The 21,172-nt window shown below is 35.9% G+C and overlaps 1 protein-coding gene across 1 annotated transcript; it reads left to right on the plus strand.

Annotated features, from left to right (window-relative positions):
* Positions 1-1,198: 1,198 nt before the first annotated feature.
* Positions 1,199-17,335, plus strand: rhoga (ras homolog family member Ga). The gene is made up of 2 exons (XM_056474027.1): positions 1,199-1,406; positions 15,883-17,335. Exon 2 carries the CDS (start codon positions 15,910-15,912, stop codon positions 16,483-16,485), a length of 576 nt encoding a protein of 191 aa, XP_056330002.1. The 5' UTR covers positions 1,199-1,406; positions 15,883-15,909; the 3' UTR covers positions 16,486-17,335.
* The last annotated feature ends 3,837 nt before the right edge of the window (positions 17,336-21,172 follow it).

The raw sequence follows: 21,172 nt of genomic DNA on the forward strand, positions 1-21,172 counted from the left end.
AATACATAAATTCCTGCATAAATAAAACAATAAATAAATATGCAAATAAATAAATAAATAAATAAATAAATGTATAAAAAATCCACAAATTCCTGCATAAATAAATAATTAATATATAATAATTAATAAGGAATTAATAATTCTGTTAAATAATGAATAGTGCAGACAGATAAATAATTAAATAAATTACACGAATGTTGAAGGAATAAGAAAATGTTGATTTCCCCCCTTTTAAACGTTTATTCATTCATTTTCATTAGCATGTTGAGGAAAAGTAAACACGGAACTACGTTCAAGAAATGAATTAATGTTTGAAAGGGGGAAAAAAATAAACTTTCAGTTTAGCATTTTCTTATTGCCCCAACATTCGTGTTATTTATGGAATTATTTATCTGCCTGCACCATTAATTATTTATACATTTATTTATGCAGGAATTTGTGGACTTTTATATACATTTATTTGTTTATTTGCATATTTATTTATTTATTGTTTTATTTATGCAGGATTTATGGATTTATTTACTCATTTATTCATATAGGCTATTTGCGTATTTATTTATATATTGTTTTTGCAGGTTTCATCCTCTATATGTGACTGCTCTTACTGTTATATATATCCTATATATTACTGTTATAAAAATTGCTATTTCATTTTTAAAAATGAACTTATCTAACCTTCTGCTTTTTAGTTAGCCAGTGAATATTTTTTACAAGGATTAATGCATAAATCAAAGGTTTCCCACAAAATTCAGTGCAAAAAAAGCCTACAAAAAATCTCTTTAGGACAGAGTCGCCAAAGCAAAAAACACTGCTTGATAATTATCTCTCTGGCTAATTTGACAGCAATAAATAGTCAATAATTATACAACCTGGATACGTTTTTCAGCAGTGCGTATAAGGACATGCAGTCCCTTGACATGCGCAAAAGAAAAAAGTGCACAGATTTTCCTGACACTTCTTTTATTTCCCACTCAAGGGCTGCAGCTTGTGTTTGTGTCTGTGCAAGAATACACTGCCTCCCAGTGGCCTCAAAATGACATTACAAAACGTCCTTCTAATGGGTGTTGACATTTTACTTTCAGTTTTACGTCATTATGCATGCGTATGTATTACACCTATTTACACACACACACACACACACGCATATACACGTTTGGTTCTACTAAATGGAGCATTAATTGTAAACAGAACCAAATAAACCCGCACATACAAGTGTCCTCCTCATTTTTACCACACACCTCGTTAATGCATGGCCTGCATAATCCTCGAACTTCTCCACTGACTTCCTCTAAGTGCACTAAACTATGCTCACTTCCTCCTACAACCCCCGGTGTCATTGTATTTAGGGACAGTTTTATTCTGACTACTTTTGACAAGATCTTAGACGCTCTTTTGGATGATGCACGGTGAGTTAAACTCTTGATTATCCGTCTTTAACTCACTATAAGTATTAGTCTTAGACATTTAATGTGCATCTTTACTTTGACAACGGATAAGAATGCAGGGATGTCATTAGTAGACAGATATAACATCGCTTTTTATCGTGCTGTATTCAAATAGATCTCTGTGTTACTTTTATAAGTCAGAAGCTATATGGTGTATGTGTTGAGTGCAATTGACAGTAAAGATACATTGAATTAAATTCACATTACTTGTTACTTTAATTTGCTGTATAAACTACAGTAGGCAAAAGCTTCAGTCTGTAGCATATTTGACAAGAATACTAATAATAATTTATTTAGATATTACATGGAAACTAAAACAAGATCAGAGGTTTTGAAAAGCGTGAGCTGAAATAATGCTGGGATACACATACAGTAAACAAATGACTGCTGCAAATCTGATCCATTTGGTAACACTTTAGTTTCACTGTGTTAACAAACCATTAACTAACACTACTAGCTTAATAAATAACTAATTAGCTGTTTATTAATAGTTAGTAAGGTAGAATTTGGGTTTAGGTTTTGGGTAGGATTAGCGATGCAGAATAGGATCATACTTTATAACTACTAATGAACACTTAATAATAAGCAGGTAATAAGCCAGTAGTTAATAGCATGGATTGTGGTCTAAACTAAAGTGTTACCGTTTATTTGATTTATTATTGGCTGTTAGTCAACCAAATATTTTATTTAGTATATATGTTGTGAACAATCCATGTTTCTGACAAACTGCCTCATAAACTGAACCAACAAATCTAAGACTAATAAGCATGAGTGCGAAAAAGGGATGGATCCATGCTATAATATGCATGCCAGGTCAGTAGTTGGCGATGTCGCTTTGTAAAGAAAAACTATGCTCAAGCGCAAATATTCGCTTCACAGCAAGAAGGTTGCAGGTTCGAGTCCTGCCTGGGTCAGTTGGCATTTCTGTGTGGAGTTTGCATGTTCTCCCCGAGTTCACATGGATTTCTTCCTGGTTTTTCTCATAGTCCAACGAGATGCACAATAGGTGAATTGAATTAACTAAATTGGCTGTACTGTATGTGAATGTGATGAGAGTGTATGGGTGTTTCCCAGTACTGGGTTGCAGCTGGAAGGGCATCCGCTGCGTAAAACATATGCTGGATAAGTTGTCGGTTCATTCCAATGAATGAATGAATGAATAAGTGCAAATATGCATGACTACAGACTGAACACATGTGTGGCATTACTGTTTCCACTTATTTTGCAGTTATAGAAGTTAGTTAGAGAAGAGAAGAGTGGCTTAAAGGATAAAATGTTTCAGATTTTATTCGAAAACTGTTTAAATGCCTGATAAAATTCTTTGAAAGTTTGACATTTGGTCATTATGAAACATGTATTCTGGCACATAAGTGATTTTGCATTACAGTCTATTTTACTGGAGTTTACAATTTTCTTTCAAGCATTTTCCATTTGTGCAATATGAAACAAATGATACTGTATGTCAATGGTTTATATGTGCTCGGGGACCCCATAACTGACATTTTTTTGTAGTTTCTTTGAAAAAAGGAACTGTCCTAAAGCTGATTAATACTAATGATTAATAAGTAATCGCCATACTCTATGGAGCACACCTTGCACGTAGCCAACATTTGAAGAGTTTAGATGCAAAAACCTCTAAATAATGTCAGAATTTTTCCTCTAAAATGAGTATTTTTATCAGGCTCCTGTGTGTATGTTCAGTAATATCACTTTTATGGCAATGAATAAGTACTTTTTCTGCTTTTTAAAGAGAAAAATCTTAACTTAAACAAAGCAGGCTGAGAAAAATGTTCATTTTCGATGGAAATTTCAGACGGCACTTAGAGGTTTTTGCTTCTGAACTCTTCATTTATACTTCTGCATTCTGTCTGTGCTGCTCTGGCAATTACACTTGCAAAACACTAGTAGGCAATGAAGTTTCTGTGTTCCACTATGTCGAGTTTCTTTTCCAACGTTTGGAATTTACTCCCGAAAATGCATTCAATGCTATTGTGGAAGTAGCTCAAACTCACACTCGTTCAAGAACAAAAGAGATGGGAACTGAGGAATGGTAACAACTTTAATTATAAAATAAACACAAAACTAAAGTATTCGTTTGGAGCTCCTCCATGGGACTCTGGACTTGGGCCCAATCCCAATTCTATTTTATACCCCTACCCCTAAGCCTTGAAGGAGTAGGGATGAAAGCAACCCAGGCTCATTCTGAAAATGTAGTCGTTTATATGTTTCTGGAGATCACGAAATACGTCCTAGGAGTACGTATTTTTGCAATTTTTGTTTTCGTGAATCCACAAGACGCCGCTGTGTCAATTTTCATATCTCAAATTTCTCTTGTGAGTGCCATTCGCGCCAGCTGTTCTCACGTAAACCCACCAGAGGCCGCTGTTGACTGACTGTTTGACTGACTGAATGACTGACTGACCAATCGACTGACCCACCCTCCTCCTTCCCTAAACCCAACCAATTTTATCGATTGAACCACTCACCCACTTCTCTAAACCCAACCAACAATTTACAAAAGCAATCCACAAAAAGAAAAGCCCTCATCTGATTTTTACCACGTTTTCGGATTTTACCACATTCTCACCCTGTTATTCACTCGTTCATTTTATTTTTTGAATAGTTTTTGTCTTACCTGATTTCTGGACCCGCTCTTCCCTGTACTCGAACCCCATCATTGTCGTCATGGTCAACTCCTCTCTGCGTCTCAAGTCTGCCGATGTACAGGACGAGCTAACTGGACAAACTGGTTGCAGCAGGAAAGCCCTCCACACGGGGTAAGCGGTCAGCCGGTAAGCGCAAAAAGGAACGGCGTCACACCGCCCCGCAGCGTACGTTAAAATAAAATTAAATGCAGCCATACGGACCCCTGGCTACATAATTCGCGGTCTCCAGAAACGTTCGCAGGACTACATTTTCAGAGTGAGCCTGGGTTGGCATTATGAGTGGTGGATCATGTTACAACAAGCACAGAACTGTAATGTATTTACACATTTACACATACAATACCAGACAGACGTGCTGTAAAAAGCATATCTCTTTTTGTGAAGTGAGAATTGTCAAGTATGGATACCTCTATGGTTACCCTCTCTTAACCTGATTTCCCCAAGTAGGACAAGTTCCTGTATTAACATCTATGTTGATCCTGGAACAACATTCCAGTCGGTTAATCAGAATTAAGAGATTTGTTTACTGTTTATGTTAAGTTTAGGCTTATGGTTAGGTTTATGCACTTCTATGAGTGTTATCCATCTATTATTCCTCTCTAATTTTTGGAACAATTTACAGTTATGCTTGGGTTTAGGGGTAGGGAATAGATAATCTAGGATCAAATAGTACTTGGCAAACCCATGACATAAGGTTACACTCTGCCTTTGACCCATCCGAATGCACACACACATAAGAGAGAAGTGATAATGCACACATACTGTACACTGTAAAACCCAAAAACTTAAGGTAACTCAAACTACTTGAGGAAACGGACTGCAACAAAACCATTTAACACAGCCCGGACCATCTCCCTACACGGCCATCAATACCACATCAACATAGCCAGGACCATCTCCCTACACAGCCATCAACACCACATCAACACAGCCCGGACCATCTCCCTACACAGCCATCAATACCACATCAACACAGCCCGGACCATCGCCCTACACAGCCATCAACACCTCCAGCCATCTTCCTCTCCCCCCTGCTCTTCAGATCAGTGAGGATAATGTGCGTCAGATCTTCAGTAAACAGAAGAGAAGGAAAGCACCAGGGCCAGATGGTGTCTCACCAGCCTGTCTGAGAACCTGCGCTGACCAGCTGGCTCCCATTTTCTCACATATCTTCAATAGATCACTGGAACAGCGCAAAGTTCCATCCTGCTTTAAGCGCTCCACCATCATCCCAATCCCGAAGAAGCCAAAGATCACAGGACTCAATGACTACAGACCTGTGGCCTTAACATCTGTGGCCATGAAGTCATTCGAAAGACTGGTGCTAGCATATCTGAAGGACATCACTGGACCCCTGCTGGACCCCCTGCAGTTCGCCTATAGAGCAAACCGGTCTGTGGATGATGCAGTCAACATGGGACTGCATTATACCCTACAACATCTGGACAAACCAGGGAACTACGCAAGGATTCTGTTTGTGGACTTCAGTTCTGCCTTTAACACCATCGTCCCATCACTGCTTGAGTACAAACAGGCCCAGCTCTCTGTTCCTAGCTCTGTCTGTCAATGGATCACCAGCTTTCTGACAGATAGACAGCAGCTAGTCAGAATGGGCAAAATCACATCCGACAGCCGCACCATCAGCACTGGTGCCCCCCAGGGATGTGTTCTTTCTCCACTGCTCTTCTCCCTGTACACCAACGACTGCACTGCAAAAGACCCCTCCATCAAACTCATTAAGTTTGCAGACGACACTACTGTTATCGGCCTCATCCAGAACGGTGACGAGTCTGCATACAGACAAGAGGTGGAGCGGCTGGCGTTATGGTGCAGATACAACAACCTGGAGCTGAACACGCTCAAAACAGTGGAGATGATAGTGGACTTCAGGAGAAACCCCCCTGCACTCCCCCCACTCACCATCATGAACAGCACAGTGGCTGCAATAGAGTCATTCAGGTTCCTGGGCACCACCATCTCTCAGGATCTGAAGTGGGACATTCATATAGACTCTATTGTGAAGAAAGCCCAGCAGAGACTGTACTTCCTTCGTCAGCTGAGGAAGTTCAACCTGCCACAGGAGCTACTCGTACAGTTCTACTCAGCTGTCATCCAATCCATCCTCTGCACTTCAATCACCGTCTGGTTCGGCTCAGCTGCCAAACCCGACCTCCGAAGACTACAGCGAATAGTCCGGACTGCTGAACAAATCACTTGCACAACCCTTTCTACACTTCAAGAACTGTACTCTTCCAGAGTGAGTAAAAGGGCTCGCAAAATCACTCTGGACGCCTCACACCCAGCACACTACCTGTTCCAACTGTTACCGTCTGGTCGGCGCTTCAGAGCACCGAGCACAAAAACAGCCAGACACAGGAAAAGTTTCTTTCCTTAGGCTGTCTACCTTATGAACAGTTAAATATTCCCCTATTGTGCAATAAATATGTGCAATACTTTCTCATACGCACTTGTACACAGCACCTTATATCAATATACAATGCAATACTTTCTACATTCGCACTTGTACACAGCACCTTATAACCTGTATATTTATAACAATCTGTACATACAACTCAACATCCAGGTTTCTTCACTAACCGCATCTGTTTAATGTTTATCATTTTTTATTATTATTATTTTATTTTTCAGATTTATTTTGTGTTGTCATTTGTCACTTTATGTACACTGGAAGCTTCTGTAGCCAAAACAAATTCCTTGTGTGTGTGAAGCACACTTGGCAATAAAACTGATTCTGATTCTGATTAAGTTCAAAAACTAATCCTAATGAATACTGTGAACTTAATTCACAGTGAAACCCAGTGATTTAAGAGAACTCAAACCAACTGAGTACTGTAAAACCAAATAAGTTAAGGCAACTCAAACCGTTTGAGGAAACTGATTGCTACAAAAAAAACTAATCTATATGAGTGCTGTGAACTTATTCCATTTAAGTTGAAGTAATGAGGTATTTAATTAACTCATTACTTTCAACAAAGAGGTCAAAACTCTTTTCAAATGACTAGAATGAACTTTCAGTAAATTGAGTTAACTACACTCATTTTATTTAAAAGTTGACTTTTGGGTTTTACAGTGTACATCCAAAGCAGTGCACTGTAAAAAGTAATTAGTTACTTAAAGCGAGTTGCCTTAAAAGCAACAAGTTGAATTTACAATAATAATGTAAGTAAACCCATTATAACTTGAAACTGTCAAGTTGACTGAATTTTTATAATTATGCTAATTGTACTAACTCCAGTGTGTCTTCTAAATTCAATACAGATTATAAATGTAGATTTTATAGACTTAATGATGCACCAAATATGTAATATTGCGATAATTACAGTAATTATTTTAAAATAGATGTGCTAAAATACCCAACACTGCACTTTAAAAAGTGATTTGTTACTAAAAGCGGGTTAACTGATTGCCTTAAAAGCAACAAGTTGACTTTACAAAAATGAAGTACACCTTTTTTGTACACCTTTTAAACTATTAAGTTGATTACATTTGTTTATAATTATCCTAATTGTACTTACTTTCTTTAAATAAACGAATACCTTTTTACAGTGTCAGACTATTTTAGCACTTCAGTTTTCAAATAATTACTGTAATTATCACAATATTATATATTTGGAGCTTCATTAGGTCTATAAAATCTACATTTATAGCCTGCATTGAATTTAGAAGACACACTGGAGTCTGGAAGAGCATGTCATTTTGCTAGATACAGAAAAGCTGGGGAAAAAAACAAATATAATAATGGTGGATTGGAAAAAAGTGATTAGTTTACTTTTATTTTAAAAAAAAGTGACAATTACTTTACAATTTTTTTTTTTTTTTGTAAAGTCAACTTTAAGGCACTTACTTTTAAGGCAATTGGTTTACTTGCTTTAAGTAACTAATCACTTTTTACAGTGTGGGCAGCTATTGCCCGAAAATCAAAATTCCTAAAGTCCAGACTGGCCTATTCTGTCAAGTCACTGGGTGACATTATCAATATGTTGTGGAATATTTCACTGCATTGATATAGGACTATAGTTAGTGAAATGTTTTTTTTTTCATTTATGTTACTGTGAAGATCATGACTGTAACACATTAATGCCATTAGAAATCTAATTAATCAGATGCTTGTTTGTAGTAAAAATACTTATTAATGCCCTTTTTTTTACATGTGTGGGTCTCCTTGCTGGCTTTTGTAGCCATATTGTTGCTTTAGCTGTTTCTTTATATTCAAGAAAGTTTCTCATACCCCATCGTTTGTAGTGTGGTTCTAAAAAATCTTTATTTGAAGGACTGTATGGCCCTTCCCCTTACCCCTTCATCTCCAAGCATAAGAGAACTGGGTCACCCCTACTCCTTCACACTAAGGTTTAGAATCTGGACAGGGCCCAAGTTGACCAAACATAGATCTTGTGCTCTTTGTTGTCATGACATGCATAGTAGTTATATTTTTGAAGTGCAAAGAGGTCTGCGTCAGGGTAGGACGAAGGCAACTGTGTGTAAAGGCTACTCCAGACCTACCACATGCACTAAACGCAGAAGTTTTTGACTTTATTGTGAGCAAAGATATTTTGAACTCATAAACCTGTTATTTACTCAGTTCCATAACTATATTCAGTGTTTTTTCAATGTGCATCATGTTATGATGGATTTCATTCGATTATTTTATTATTCTACCATTGCATTAAACTTATATAGACATGCTCATGAAATGAATGACTTCCCTATCAGCTATCTGCAGATGTTCTTCTCAGAAAGATATAAATAAAAGTCATCGACTACGCTGTAATGTTTTGTGGCTGTGATGGTGGATGTTTTTAGCTGAAAACACACGTGACAAACAGCTTACAAAAACCCAAATGGTCTTCAAGCTTGGTTTGTTAGTTTTGTATTTTCAGTACTGAAATGGCTGTTTCATAGATGTTTTGCATTATTATGAACCAATATGACTTTAGTTTCTATCATAGAACAGACAGAAACATCAGCTAGCATTTAATTTCTGCTCTAAAAAAAGAGATTTCAAAAGTGTTATTTCATATTTCATAGTGATTCCTTAGTTATTTTATTGTCTTTCTTACCAAAGAAGCTTTCAGTGAGACATTTGTTTTACGGCCCATTCAAACCAAGAATTATAACTACAGTATATTACAATTCAAATCAATGCATGACTTTATTATAATGTTAGCATGTGTCTGACACTTTGAATGCTGAAACTCTCCAAAGCAGGGTGTATTTAGGCCCAATACCAATTCTACCCCTTAGCCATTCCCAGGGGCGTTGCTAGACATAAAGCTCTACTGGGGCACCAAAAAATAAAAAAATTAAATAACATATTATTATTATTATTTTTTATTATTATTATTATTGTTTTTATACGAATATTATTCTAAATAATCTTAAATGTAACTGGAAAGCAATGTTTAGACAAAACTGGAGTGATATGCTAAGATCATTTAAGAAATCTTTTGCATAAATATTAATTTCATTTGAATGAAATTCTATAGACAATTCAATAAAATCCAAAAAAGACTTAGACTTGATACATGGCAGAGAATTAGGTTTATTAAGTCTTTACCTCTCTGACTCCTCATCCCTCCTTTTTGCTTCATACAAAAAATCAGGAGGCATGCTTAGTAAGATCACTGTCATATTGTTTAAACTTTAGTTTTGTCGACTAGCTAAATGAAAAAGGCTGTTACGCCGGTTTTACAACACATGAGCGGCACGTGACAAGTAAGTAGCCTGCTTTTTTGGCGCGCATGTTAACTACCGGGACTCGTACCGGCAGAAGAGCAGCGCGTGAGAGAGGCGCACATACGGAGAGGCGCAATTTCTCTGCGCACACGTTGAGATGCATCAGTTTGCTTTTTTTATTAAACACACTGCTTTCATTTACTGGGGCACTGGAGATTTTTACTGGGGCTCGTGTCCCAGTAAATTGGGTCTAGCGACGCCCCTGGCCCTTCCCCTACCCCTCGTTTTGCCCGTTCCCGTGAAGGGGTAGGGGTGTCCCAATTCTCTTTAGCTTGAAGGTGTAGGGCTAAGGGGAAGGGGTAGATAACCCTTCGAACAAAGATTTTTCAGGACCACACTTGAAACCAAGGGGTATGAAAATTTCCCAGAATAAACCAGCCACAACAGCTGCACAACAGTTGCACCCAGAAGTAAGGAGATCCACAAATTTGTATTTTTTCATTATTATGAATTTTTACAACAAACAAGTTTTAATATATGTATAACCGCGTTCATGTTTTACCACCATGCTTTAAAAAAATGCTAAAATAAAAAACCACAAAATTTCGCAATTTATAATCTATAATCATAACTCTTGTTGACACTCGAATACCCTGTCAGAAAAGTCTATTGGCTGTGAATGGGTTTACTGTACATAGATGAATATGGCCACTGTGTAAATGCGCAGTATAGTTACGATCTTATTGCCACATTAGATCGTTATGATAACATAATATATGCCTTCAGTGATTTCCTGAAGATAAGTACCAAAAAATAAAGCAACTGCAATAACAGCAGTCGCGATCGTCTGATCTCATATGAAGCATGAGATCGCAATGACATATCATGGTTTCCGCTACATTCATTCTTCCATGGTGGGGCGCCACGCCAAGATTCATCCCGCCACAGCTACATTACAGCTTCTCATTTAAAACATTCTATTTTTTTAATAGCGGGTGATAATCGCACCAAAACGTATTAAAAGGTTAGTGAATTATAACAGCGCGAACTTTTCTGTAACCGTAGTAGTGCTGTGCGTTATTTGTTTAAAAAACAAAAATAGAATTGTGATTGGGCCTTGATGCATTTATTGTTCATAAAATGGATAAAATATTTATAGTAATGATTGGTGGGAACTACTGGGTTTACTGGAACTAACCCAGCAGGCACAGGGCGCCAACATGACATCAGATTGATGTTGTATCCCAACATTGTGGGGACGTCGCAATTGGTTTTGAAATGAAAATCAGGTTGACATCAGAATCCAACGTTAGGCCGACGTCAACATCCAACCTTAAATCAACCAAATATTGGCATGTATTGATGCTACCGCTTGATGTTTTGTAGATGTTACCACTATGACATCTATCAATGTTGGATTTTGTTGCCATACCTGATGAATAAATGTCAGTACTTGCCGTCAATATGAGGTTGGTTTAAGATGTTGGCTCGATGTTGGATTATGGTCACCTTCCAATGCAACCTAAAATCTTTTGATGATGTTATTGGATGTCAAAATAACGTTGTCCTTAGACGCTGGCTAGACATCGAATTGGTCACCTGAAATCACGACCTAAATCTAATCTAATATCTTATGATGTTGTGTGTCTGGAAGGTTCTAAGCCTGTATAAACCAATATGACTTTAGTTTCTATCATAGAACACAAAAATCAGCTAGCATTTAGTTTCTGCTATAAATCTGTACATACTTAAAAGTGATTTCAAAATTGTTATGTTGTATTTATTACTGAATTATTTTTAGACATTTAGAGACATTTGTTTTACGGCCCATTCAAACCAAGAATCTAACTACAGTACAGTATATTACAATTCAGATCAGTGCATTGTAATCCTGACTTTATTATAATGTTAGCATGTGTCTGACACTTTGAATGCTGAAAAACTTCAAAGCAGGGTGTACTTAATGCATTTATTGTTTATAAAATGCGTAAAATAATTATAGCAATGATTGTTTTTGTTCTTGGTGGGAAAGAGCGTTTAGTGTATAAAAAGATGGCACAGGACATCAACATGATATCAGATTAAGGTTGTAGCCCAACTTTGTGGGGACGCTGCAATTTGTTTGGATGATGTTAGGCAGATGTCAATGTCCAACGTACAACCTAAAATCAACGAAATATCAACGTCTAATGATGTTACAGCTATGACGTCTATCAGACAGTTACCATACTTGACAAATAAGCGTCAGTATTTGACGTCAATATGATGTTGGATTAACATGTTGGCTCAACGTTGGATTTTGGTCACTTTTCAACACAATCAACCAAACATCAATGTCATTTGACGTCATAACGTCATAACATTGTCCTTAGACACTGACTAGACCCTGAATTTTGGTCACCTGAAGTCACAACCTTAATCTAACCTAATACTCAATCTAACCTAATATTAACATCTGTGTGTCTGCTGGGAAGGTTCTAAGCCAAAAATTTACACTTGTCATAAAGTGACTGCAGTCAGGAAAGTACAGTTCTCCTGGCAATAATGTAATGTGTATTTATATAGCTCATTTATCTTGTGTGGCCATACACCCAAAAGGCTTCATAATCATGAGGGGGGTCTCTCCACACCACCACCAGTGTGCAGCATCCACTTGGATGATGCGACGGCAACCACAGGACAATGGTGCCAGTGCACTCACCATACACCAGCTATTGGTGGAGTTGAAAGACTGTAAAAGAGCCAATTCAGTGTGGGATGATTGGGAGGCCATGATGGGCCGATGCAGGGAATTCAGCCAGAACACCGGGGTTATACCCCACACTTTACAAGAAATGCCATGGGATTTTTAATGACCACAGAGAGTCAGGGCCTCGGTTTAACGTCTCATCCGAAAGACAGCGCTCACTGACAGCAGAGTGTCCCCTTCACTTTTCTGGGGCATTAGGACTCAAGGGCAGATCACAAGTTGAGCGCCCCCTGCTGGCCTCACTAAGACCTCACAGTACCCAGACTCAGCCCTGCTTAGCTTCAGTGAGTAACCGGTCTTGGGTTCAATACACAATATCTATTTTTTTTATGTATAGCAACAAAATTGATTTCGATAAACAATATTACTGCCATTTTAAGACCATTTTCACACTATCATAGCATCATAATGTATGTACACTCTTCCAGTGAACACATGATATTTTATTCTTAAGAATATTTCATTTAATTATAGTCATTTTAACAATTTAATAATTAGGTATTGGAATCAGAATGTGAAAACATATATCCTAAACAAATAAATAAATAAATAAATAAATAATAATAATAATAATAATAATAAATGTTAACAAAAATGTCCAAGGTAAAAAGAACTAGAAAAAAGTAAGAAATTGAACTATTTTCAGTCATCCGGCACCCACATGAAAATATACTAAAGTCATTTATGGTAAATACTATGGTGTAAATACCAAAAAATGATTGAGGTCATGTCCTTGTGCTGTGCAATAAGTCGATATATTGATTATTGTGACAGGCCTACTAGTATTTATTAGTAAAGAGTTGCAAATACCATAATATGTTCATTATAATACACTTTACTATGGTAAAGTAAATGCATTCAAAAAGTCAAATCAATCCCCTGTGGTTCAGTTTGACAACTTTAACCTTAATATTCTTAACCACACACCACACTTACCTTTTTTTTCTATAATGATGCGCAAAAAGAAAGCCACACCCCCTACTCAATATTCTGTGTCAGAGGGCTATATAAGTGTGTTTCAGCCACCGATAAACTTTAGGTGAAAGGTTGATGTGGCTACTTTCAATTTCACAAGCCTCCATTAGCAGCATTTAGATTGTAATAGAATCAAAATGTAGTCAGTTAAGCATTCAATTAGTTGTTTAGGCATAAAATGGGATGAAAGGCTCCCGAGCTGGCTTATTCAAAATTATAAGTTCATATGCCCTATTGAAATGGAATATTTAGGAATATTTAGTAGGGGATGTGGCTTTCTTTTGCACATCATTCCCTCATTGCAAACTAATGGTATAGATGATATTAACATGCAGTTGCTATGGAAGTCCTCCGGTTGACATCAATAGATGGTCATTTTTTGACTGAAGATTACCAAAACAAACTATTAGTTTTTAGTGGATTAACTTGCATGGAATAATTGGTTACCTTATAAATAACAATGTGAGCTAGCAAAATAAACATGGTAAATTTTAATTAAAGGACTTTAATTCTTAAAAACTGTTGACCATTGACTTGCATTACATCAATCACCAGAGACCCCAGATTCAGCTTGAAGTCAGCATGAACCGGAAGCTGTGACCGTTTTTTTTTTCTCTTATTGTAACGCATTTCCTAGATAAATGGAATATTAAATGAGAAAACAGTGGGCGTGGCTTGTTTTTTTCTACTGCAAGCTGATTGGCTGTAGTAAAGTAGATAGATGGGGAAAAGGGTTTAGGGAGAGTTATTTCAACCTAACAGACACCTCCTGCTCACCATTTCTGTTTGTTGAGCCGTTGCAGGGATGTGGTTAAGTATGTTAGCCACGCCCAATACCTCAGACAGATGTAATCTGATAATTTACCTGAAAACAAACAGGAAGAGCATTTTCAGATTTCAATAAAAGATAAGGGCAAACTTTTTTCTTTTCTTGATGACATGCACATATGAATTGTTCACCACAAAACTAGCAATGTGAGCTAACAAAAACATATAGTTAGTTTTGATTGCATGTGTACTTTAAAATCTGTTATAATGCTGTAATAAGGGGGGGGGGGGGGTGAATCAGCTGTAATAACACTGCAAAAAATGCTTTTCTTACCTTTTGTCTTGTTTCTAGTCCATATGTCTAAACATTTTAAATGAAGAAGAATTTTCTAGACAAGCAAAACATATTGTCTTGTTTTCAGAAATAATATGCCAAAATGAAGTCAGTTTTCCTTTAACCAAGCAAAATAATCTGCCAATAATATGCCAAAATGAAGTCAGTTTTCCTTTAACCAAGCAAAATAATCTGCCAATGGGGTAAGAGAAATAATCTTATGTCCAGAGGAAAAAACAGATTATTTTAATGTCTTAAATCACATGACCAACATGCCAACAGTAAACTAATCATGCTAGCAAAATGCTAAACTTGCTCGATATGTTTAAAAACATGCTGAAACATGTTAGCAATTAGTTAAATCATGATAAAACATCTTAGCAATATACTATCAGCTATGACATGCTAAAACATGGTAGCAACACATTAAACAGCTAAAAATAAAAAAATATATAATCTATATGTAATATTTATGTTATACAGTTGAAGTCAGAATTATTAGCCCCCCTGTTTATTTTTTTCCCCAAGTTCTGTTTAACGGAGGGAAGATTTTTTTCAACACATTTCTAAGAGTTTTAATAACTCATTTCTAATAACTGATTTATTTTATTTTTGCCATGATGACAGTAAATAATATTTGACTAGATATTTTCAAGACACTTCTATACAGCTTAAAATTACATTTAAAGGCTTAACTAGGTTAATTAGGTTAACTAGGCAAGTTAGGGTTAGACTTTCGAAAAAATATATAGCTTAAAAGGGCTAATAATTTTGACCTTAAAATGGTGTTTAAAAAATTGAAAACTGCTTTTATTCTAGCCAAAATAAAACAAATAAGACTTTTTCCAGAAGAAAAAATATTATCAGACATACTGTGAATATTTCCTGTTAAAGATCATTTGGGAAATATTTGAAAAAAAAAATTAAAAGGGGGGCTAATAATTCTGAATTCAACTGTACAGTATGTATGTACAGTATAATGTCAAAAGAAAAAAAAAAGATTATTTCTTACCCCATTAGCAGATAATTTTGCTTGTTAAATGAAAAACACACTTAATTTTGAGTCATTATTTCTGAAAACAAGACAATTTTTCAGCTTGTCTAAAAATGCTTCTTGATTGAAGAATTTTTATATATTTGGACTGAAAACAAGACAAAACTCTAAGTAAGAAACCCATTTTTTACAGTGAAGCACCCTTAATAAGATTACGTTCTCACTTTTTGATCACTTTGCGTATCTGTACCTTTCAGTGATCTGAAGCTGAAGGCAGAAGGACAATGCAGAACATCAAGTGTGTGGTGGTGGGAGACGGAGCTGTGGGAAAAACCTGCCTGCTGATTTCCTTCACCACAAACGCCTTTCCCAAAGAATACGTTCCCACTGTGTTCGACAACTACAGCGCACAAGTGTTAGTGGACTCAAAAACTGTCAGCCTGAACCTGTGGGACACAGCAGGACAGGAGGAGTATGACCGTTTGCGTACTCTGTCCTATCCGCAGACCAACATCTTCATCATCTGTTTCAGCGTCACCAGTCCTTCATCTTTTGAGAATGTCAAGCTGAAGTGGCATCCCGAGGTGTTCGAACACTGCCCGAATGTGCCCATCCTTCTAGTGGGCACTAAGAAGGACCTGAGGGACGATCCGGAGGAGCTGAAGAAGCTGAAGGAGAAGAGTCTGTCGGTGGTGTCCCAGCAGCAGGGGACGACGCTGGCCAGACAAATACAGGCCCGGAAATACATGGAGTGTTCAGCGCTCAGCCAGGACGGGGTGAAAGAGGTCTTCACAGAAGCGGCTCGGATTTTCCTTCATCCCAAACAACCGTCCTCCAAGAAATCATGCGTGCTGCTGTAAAACTGACAGGAAGTACAGTCAAAATGATTAGCCCTTTTCAAATATTTCCTAAATGATGTTTAACAGAGTAAGGAATTTTTCACAGTAATTCCTATAATATTTTTTCTTCTGGAGAAAGTCTTATTTGTTTTATTTCAGCTAGGATGAAAGCAGTTAAGGTCAATATTATTAATAGCCCACTTAAGCAATATTTTTTTTTGATTGCCTACAGAACAAACCATCATAATATAAAGATTTGCCTAATTTACACCTACCTAACTTTAGTAACAGGTCTTGACCCTAGTGAGCTACTATCAAAAATTAGGTATCATTGGAAAGAAGACAGCTTTATGGTCTATCTAGAAAGTTTCATGATACAAAATATGAAAGGTTATTCATTATGAATAATGAGAAAGAAAAATTGTACTGTGTTCATTTTTTTTTCATATAGTTACTGTAAAGTTTATTGAGCTCTTTTTGGAGAGGGGTCTAGCTGCAGACTCGGTGCAGATGCAAGCTGCTTCCAATGCTTTTTAATGCACTCACCTAACCCCACCCCTAACCCTACCCATCACAGTGACATCACTAGCTCCACCGAGTGCAATTTGTCTGACACTGCATCTCTGGGCGATGCAATCTCAGCTTGCATCATAAAGGCTGCATCAACATACTATACTATTGCCTTTTGGGGCGATTTGTTCTGCAGCGTAATGGACTTACAACACATACAGTGCTCAGCATAACCGAGTACACCCCATTTTGAAAATTAATGTTTTTATCCATTTCTTAGTGAATATAGGCAATGTATTTTGGTGTATTTAAACAAAACAGGTTTATTAATAATATATATTTATTTAAATAAAGTTTTAGTCACCAAACATATTGAGAAATTGAAAGATAATACAATTAAATTCAAGCTAAATATTGGAAAATAAATTACAACCTACAAAATTTCAACAAATTTTTTCATTTTTTTTGCTTCTCTTGATTTTTCCTCTTTTTTTAATTTGTATTTAATATTTTTCTGTAACATATAAATTTGAGTGCACTAGTTTTTGGACCGTTATCGTAAGTTATTTTGTTAGATAAGCTCCAGATTTGGCTTCAGTACCGACTAATCTAATGTGCACAAATATAATATTGTATAGCTTCCTATTAAAAATATGAATTTAAAAGATAGATTTGTGAGGGGTGTACTTATATATGCTGAGCACTGTACTGTATATCATACCGCACACTTAAGACATACATTAAATAAAATTAATAATAGTACTAAATAACAGCAACTACCTCTTACCATTAAAATTCAGCAAATGAATCACATAAGGAATAAATGAAAATTGAAATCTGTTAGTCCATGCCAAAGGGACCCTACACCGAGATCCTGAGGAAAGGATTTGAAATTAATCAAAAATTGAATGGGATATATTAGATGTAATCTGACTGGCTTCTTAAACATCTGGATTTCATACAAATAGGATAATCCTGGCACTTTTACACCTAATACTTTTCTGCAGGTATTTACAAGCTTGTTTAAGTGTCTGACGGTATGAAAACCTTGGGTAAAAATAACACAGTTTCATAGTATGTTTCATAGTGAAATCATGGTATAGTGATTACTACTCTAAAATAGGTACTTTTCAAATGTCTGTTTTCCCCCCATTGAACACAATATATATTATATTAGGAAACATTTATAATATTTTTGAACAGTAAACATGTCAGGCTAAATAATTTAAATAAATAATTGACCTCTGCTATTTTCATCAGTTTCAAAAACACTGATTTCTTTATGAAAAACACATTAAAAAAACTTTACATATACCTTAGGAATGGTAAAACAGAAAATTTTAGCGGTTTTAAAAAACTTGACTTTTACAAACCATGGTAAACCTTGAAACCGGTTATCGTCCCATGCCTAATTCAAACACAGAAAACATTAATGTAAAAACCTTGAAAAAATATACCTTGAAAGCCAAGTGTCTCATGAGTTTATATTTCAAATCTGATGAAGATAGCATGCAAATTGAGATTTCTGCAAAAAAGTTTTCTGAGAATTTATCAGTGTCCTTCTCTCCCTCACCATCAGAGGCACTTTCTCCAAAAATGACCTTCCCAAACTCAAACAGTAACGGTTGCTGAAAAATTTAGGCTACATTCACAGTTCATGTATTTTTGGAAAGAAGACACTTTAGGGCTTTACTATCCATCATCTATTTATTTATTTGACATGGACATCACAATTACACTGGACAACCAAATGCATTTGTTTAAGTGTTTTAGCAAACTTGCTAATTCTCAACACCTGTCCGCAGGAGGCTTGACAAAATTGACAAAATGGAACTATAATAAAAACATATACACAGCATTATAATTCTTTACATAAAATTACTTGAGCAAAGGCAAAAGCAAAGGCGACATGATCCAACAATCTATATGATCCAATCTATAGATAATAATGCTCAAAACAAAAAAAAAGTTATAGATGCTTAAATAACGTAAAAAAGAATAGAAAGATAAAAGAAATCAGTTATTAGAAATTAGCTATAATGTTTAGAAATATGTTGAAAAAAATCTTTCTGTTAAACAAAAATTGAGGACAAAATATACTGGATGGCTAATAATTCTGACTTCAACTGTATGTATATTTTGACATGGCGTATTTATGTGTACTGTAAATGAAATATCACATGCAGAATGGTACTGGTAAAATATAACGTGGTAACACTTGAGAATACAAGAAACAATTCTGACTAATAACTTGTTGCATGTCATATTCTACATCACTTATCCGAGCCAATAACTAAATATAATTAAGCTACTACCTTACTAATTATATTAATATGCAGCAATTTAGGACTTTATTGAAGCAAAGGTCAACAGCAAAAATGTGACCTTAAAATTTTGGTGGGACCTCTAATATCACAGAGGGGTACTCCTTTAAAAGAGAAAAACAGCACTGGGATTGTTTATTTTATTTGTACATTTCTTTGGAGAACGATACTGTATGTTGAAATATAATGTGTAATTTAATAGCAGCAGAACTACTACACAAAATAATGAGAGAAATAGTAGAGTAATTGGACACAATATGTGTCTAACTTACTGAAAAATCGAATGTGTCTTATAAAAGATTGAACAGATTTTTAATGATTTATATGTACATATAACTATATTATATACTGAATATATTAGTGCAATACTAATAAATAAAGGTTTGTATTTACATAATAAATGTGTGTACTGTGTATATTTATTATGTACTGTATATATAAATACACACATAATGGATATGTTGATTAAATATATGTAAATTATAATAAATGTAAATATCTGTGTAAACATTTTGTATATTTAATGTTTATGCATGTTGCATAGAAATAAATAATGAATATATGTAATATGCACACAAACATTATTTAAAAACAAACTTTTAATTCAAAAGCGATTAATATTGATTCAGCTTTGCCCAACACGCATACAGACACACACACTCTTTGTATTTCTATCATTTGTTATGTAATTAAATTACATTTTAAGATAGAGTTCAAAGGCCAAATACAGTTTAGACCCATGCTATATGCTTGTTGTATTATACATTTTAAAATAATGTCATTTTAAAGATTTTGAACAGTCTACAGTATGCCATATGATTCAATGCTATAGTAAATAAAATAGGTCATGTTGACCATCTAACATGCTTTAAAGGGGACCTATTATGCCTCTTTTTACAAGATGTAGGTTCAACTCAAAATACCCCACAAGTAATGCTTTATAACACTTTGAAACTGACTCTTTTAGGCTTTGATTAAAATCGTTTGTCCCTTTAAATTCAAATGAGATTGTGCTCTTTTCAAAAGAAGGCGGAGCTACAAATGCCTGTGTGTCAGCATAGTGGCAGATTCAAAAACAAGACTAACATCCTATGCTAATTAGGAAGAGATTGCCACAAATGGGCGGGGCTTTCCCCTTTCAATGACATGTACAAAAAATGTCAATCAAGGTGTTTCTGCAGACTGTTTTTAATCAAGAGTCATTATAAAAAATACAAATAATGGAGTTAACTTGTTAACAAAGGTTCGGCGGCGGAACCACGCCTCACTTTGTCTTCATAACCAATCACCTACTACCTGAAACTTATTTAAGGCAGACCAGCCCTCTTACAGTGTTCTTCTCGTTCTTTTGATCCCACCCTCCTTCCCTCTATTTCCTCGCATTAACAATTCTATAACCCTCTCTTCACTCCTAGGTTGAATCAGGACCCCTGATCAACCTAATTCCATTCCCCTTCTTTCCACTGTTCTCTCACCATCCGCTTCATCCCTACAATGAAGTCTAGCTCAAAGTGTGGCTTGGTTCATGCTGTTGAAATACATTACTACAATTAGGAGCTTGTTATATTCACAGAATCTTGCTACACAACTGTGTTTATACCCCTTATAAAAGTAATTTTTGCATAATAGTTCCCCTTTAAACCTCAAATGCTGATCTTTGAATCTTCCATACTTCTTTAAATCAAGTGTATTCATAATAAGAGTGTTTTTATGTAAAGTTAATTATAAGCCAACCAATCACCTACACCCTAAAACGTATTTAAGGAAGACCAGCCCTTTTTTCGAACACATCCCATTAACAATCCTATAACCCTCTCTTCACTCCTAGGTTGAATCGTGGGGTCCAATCACTCTAGCAAAATATTACAGAGACG

Source organism: Danio aesculapii, chromosome 15, assembly GCF_903798145.1.
Source record: "Danio aesculapii chromosome 15, fDanAes4.1, whole genome shotgun sequence".
In the NCBI taxonomy this organism is placed as follows: Eukaryota; Metazoa; Chordata; class Actinopteri; order Cypriniformes; family Danionidae; genus Danio; species Danio aesculapii.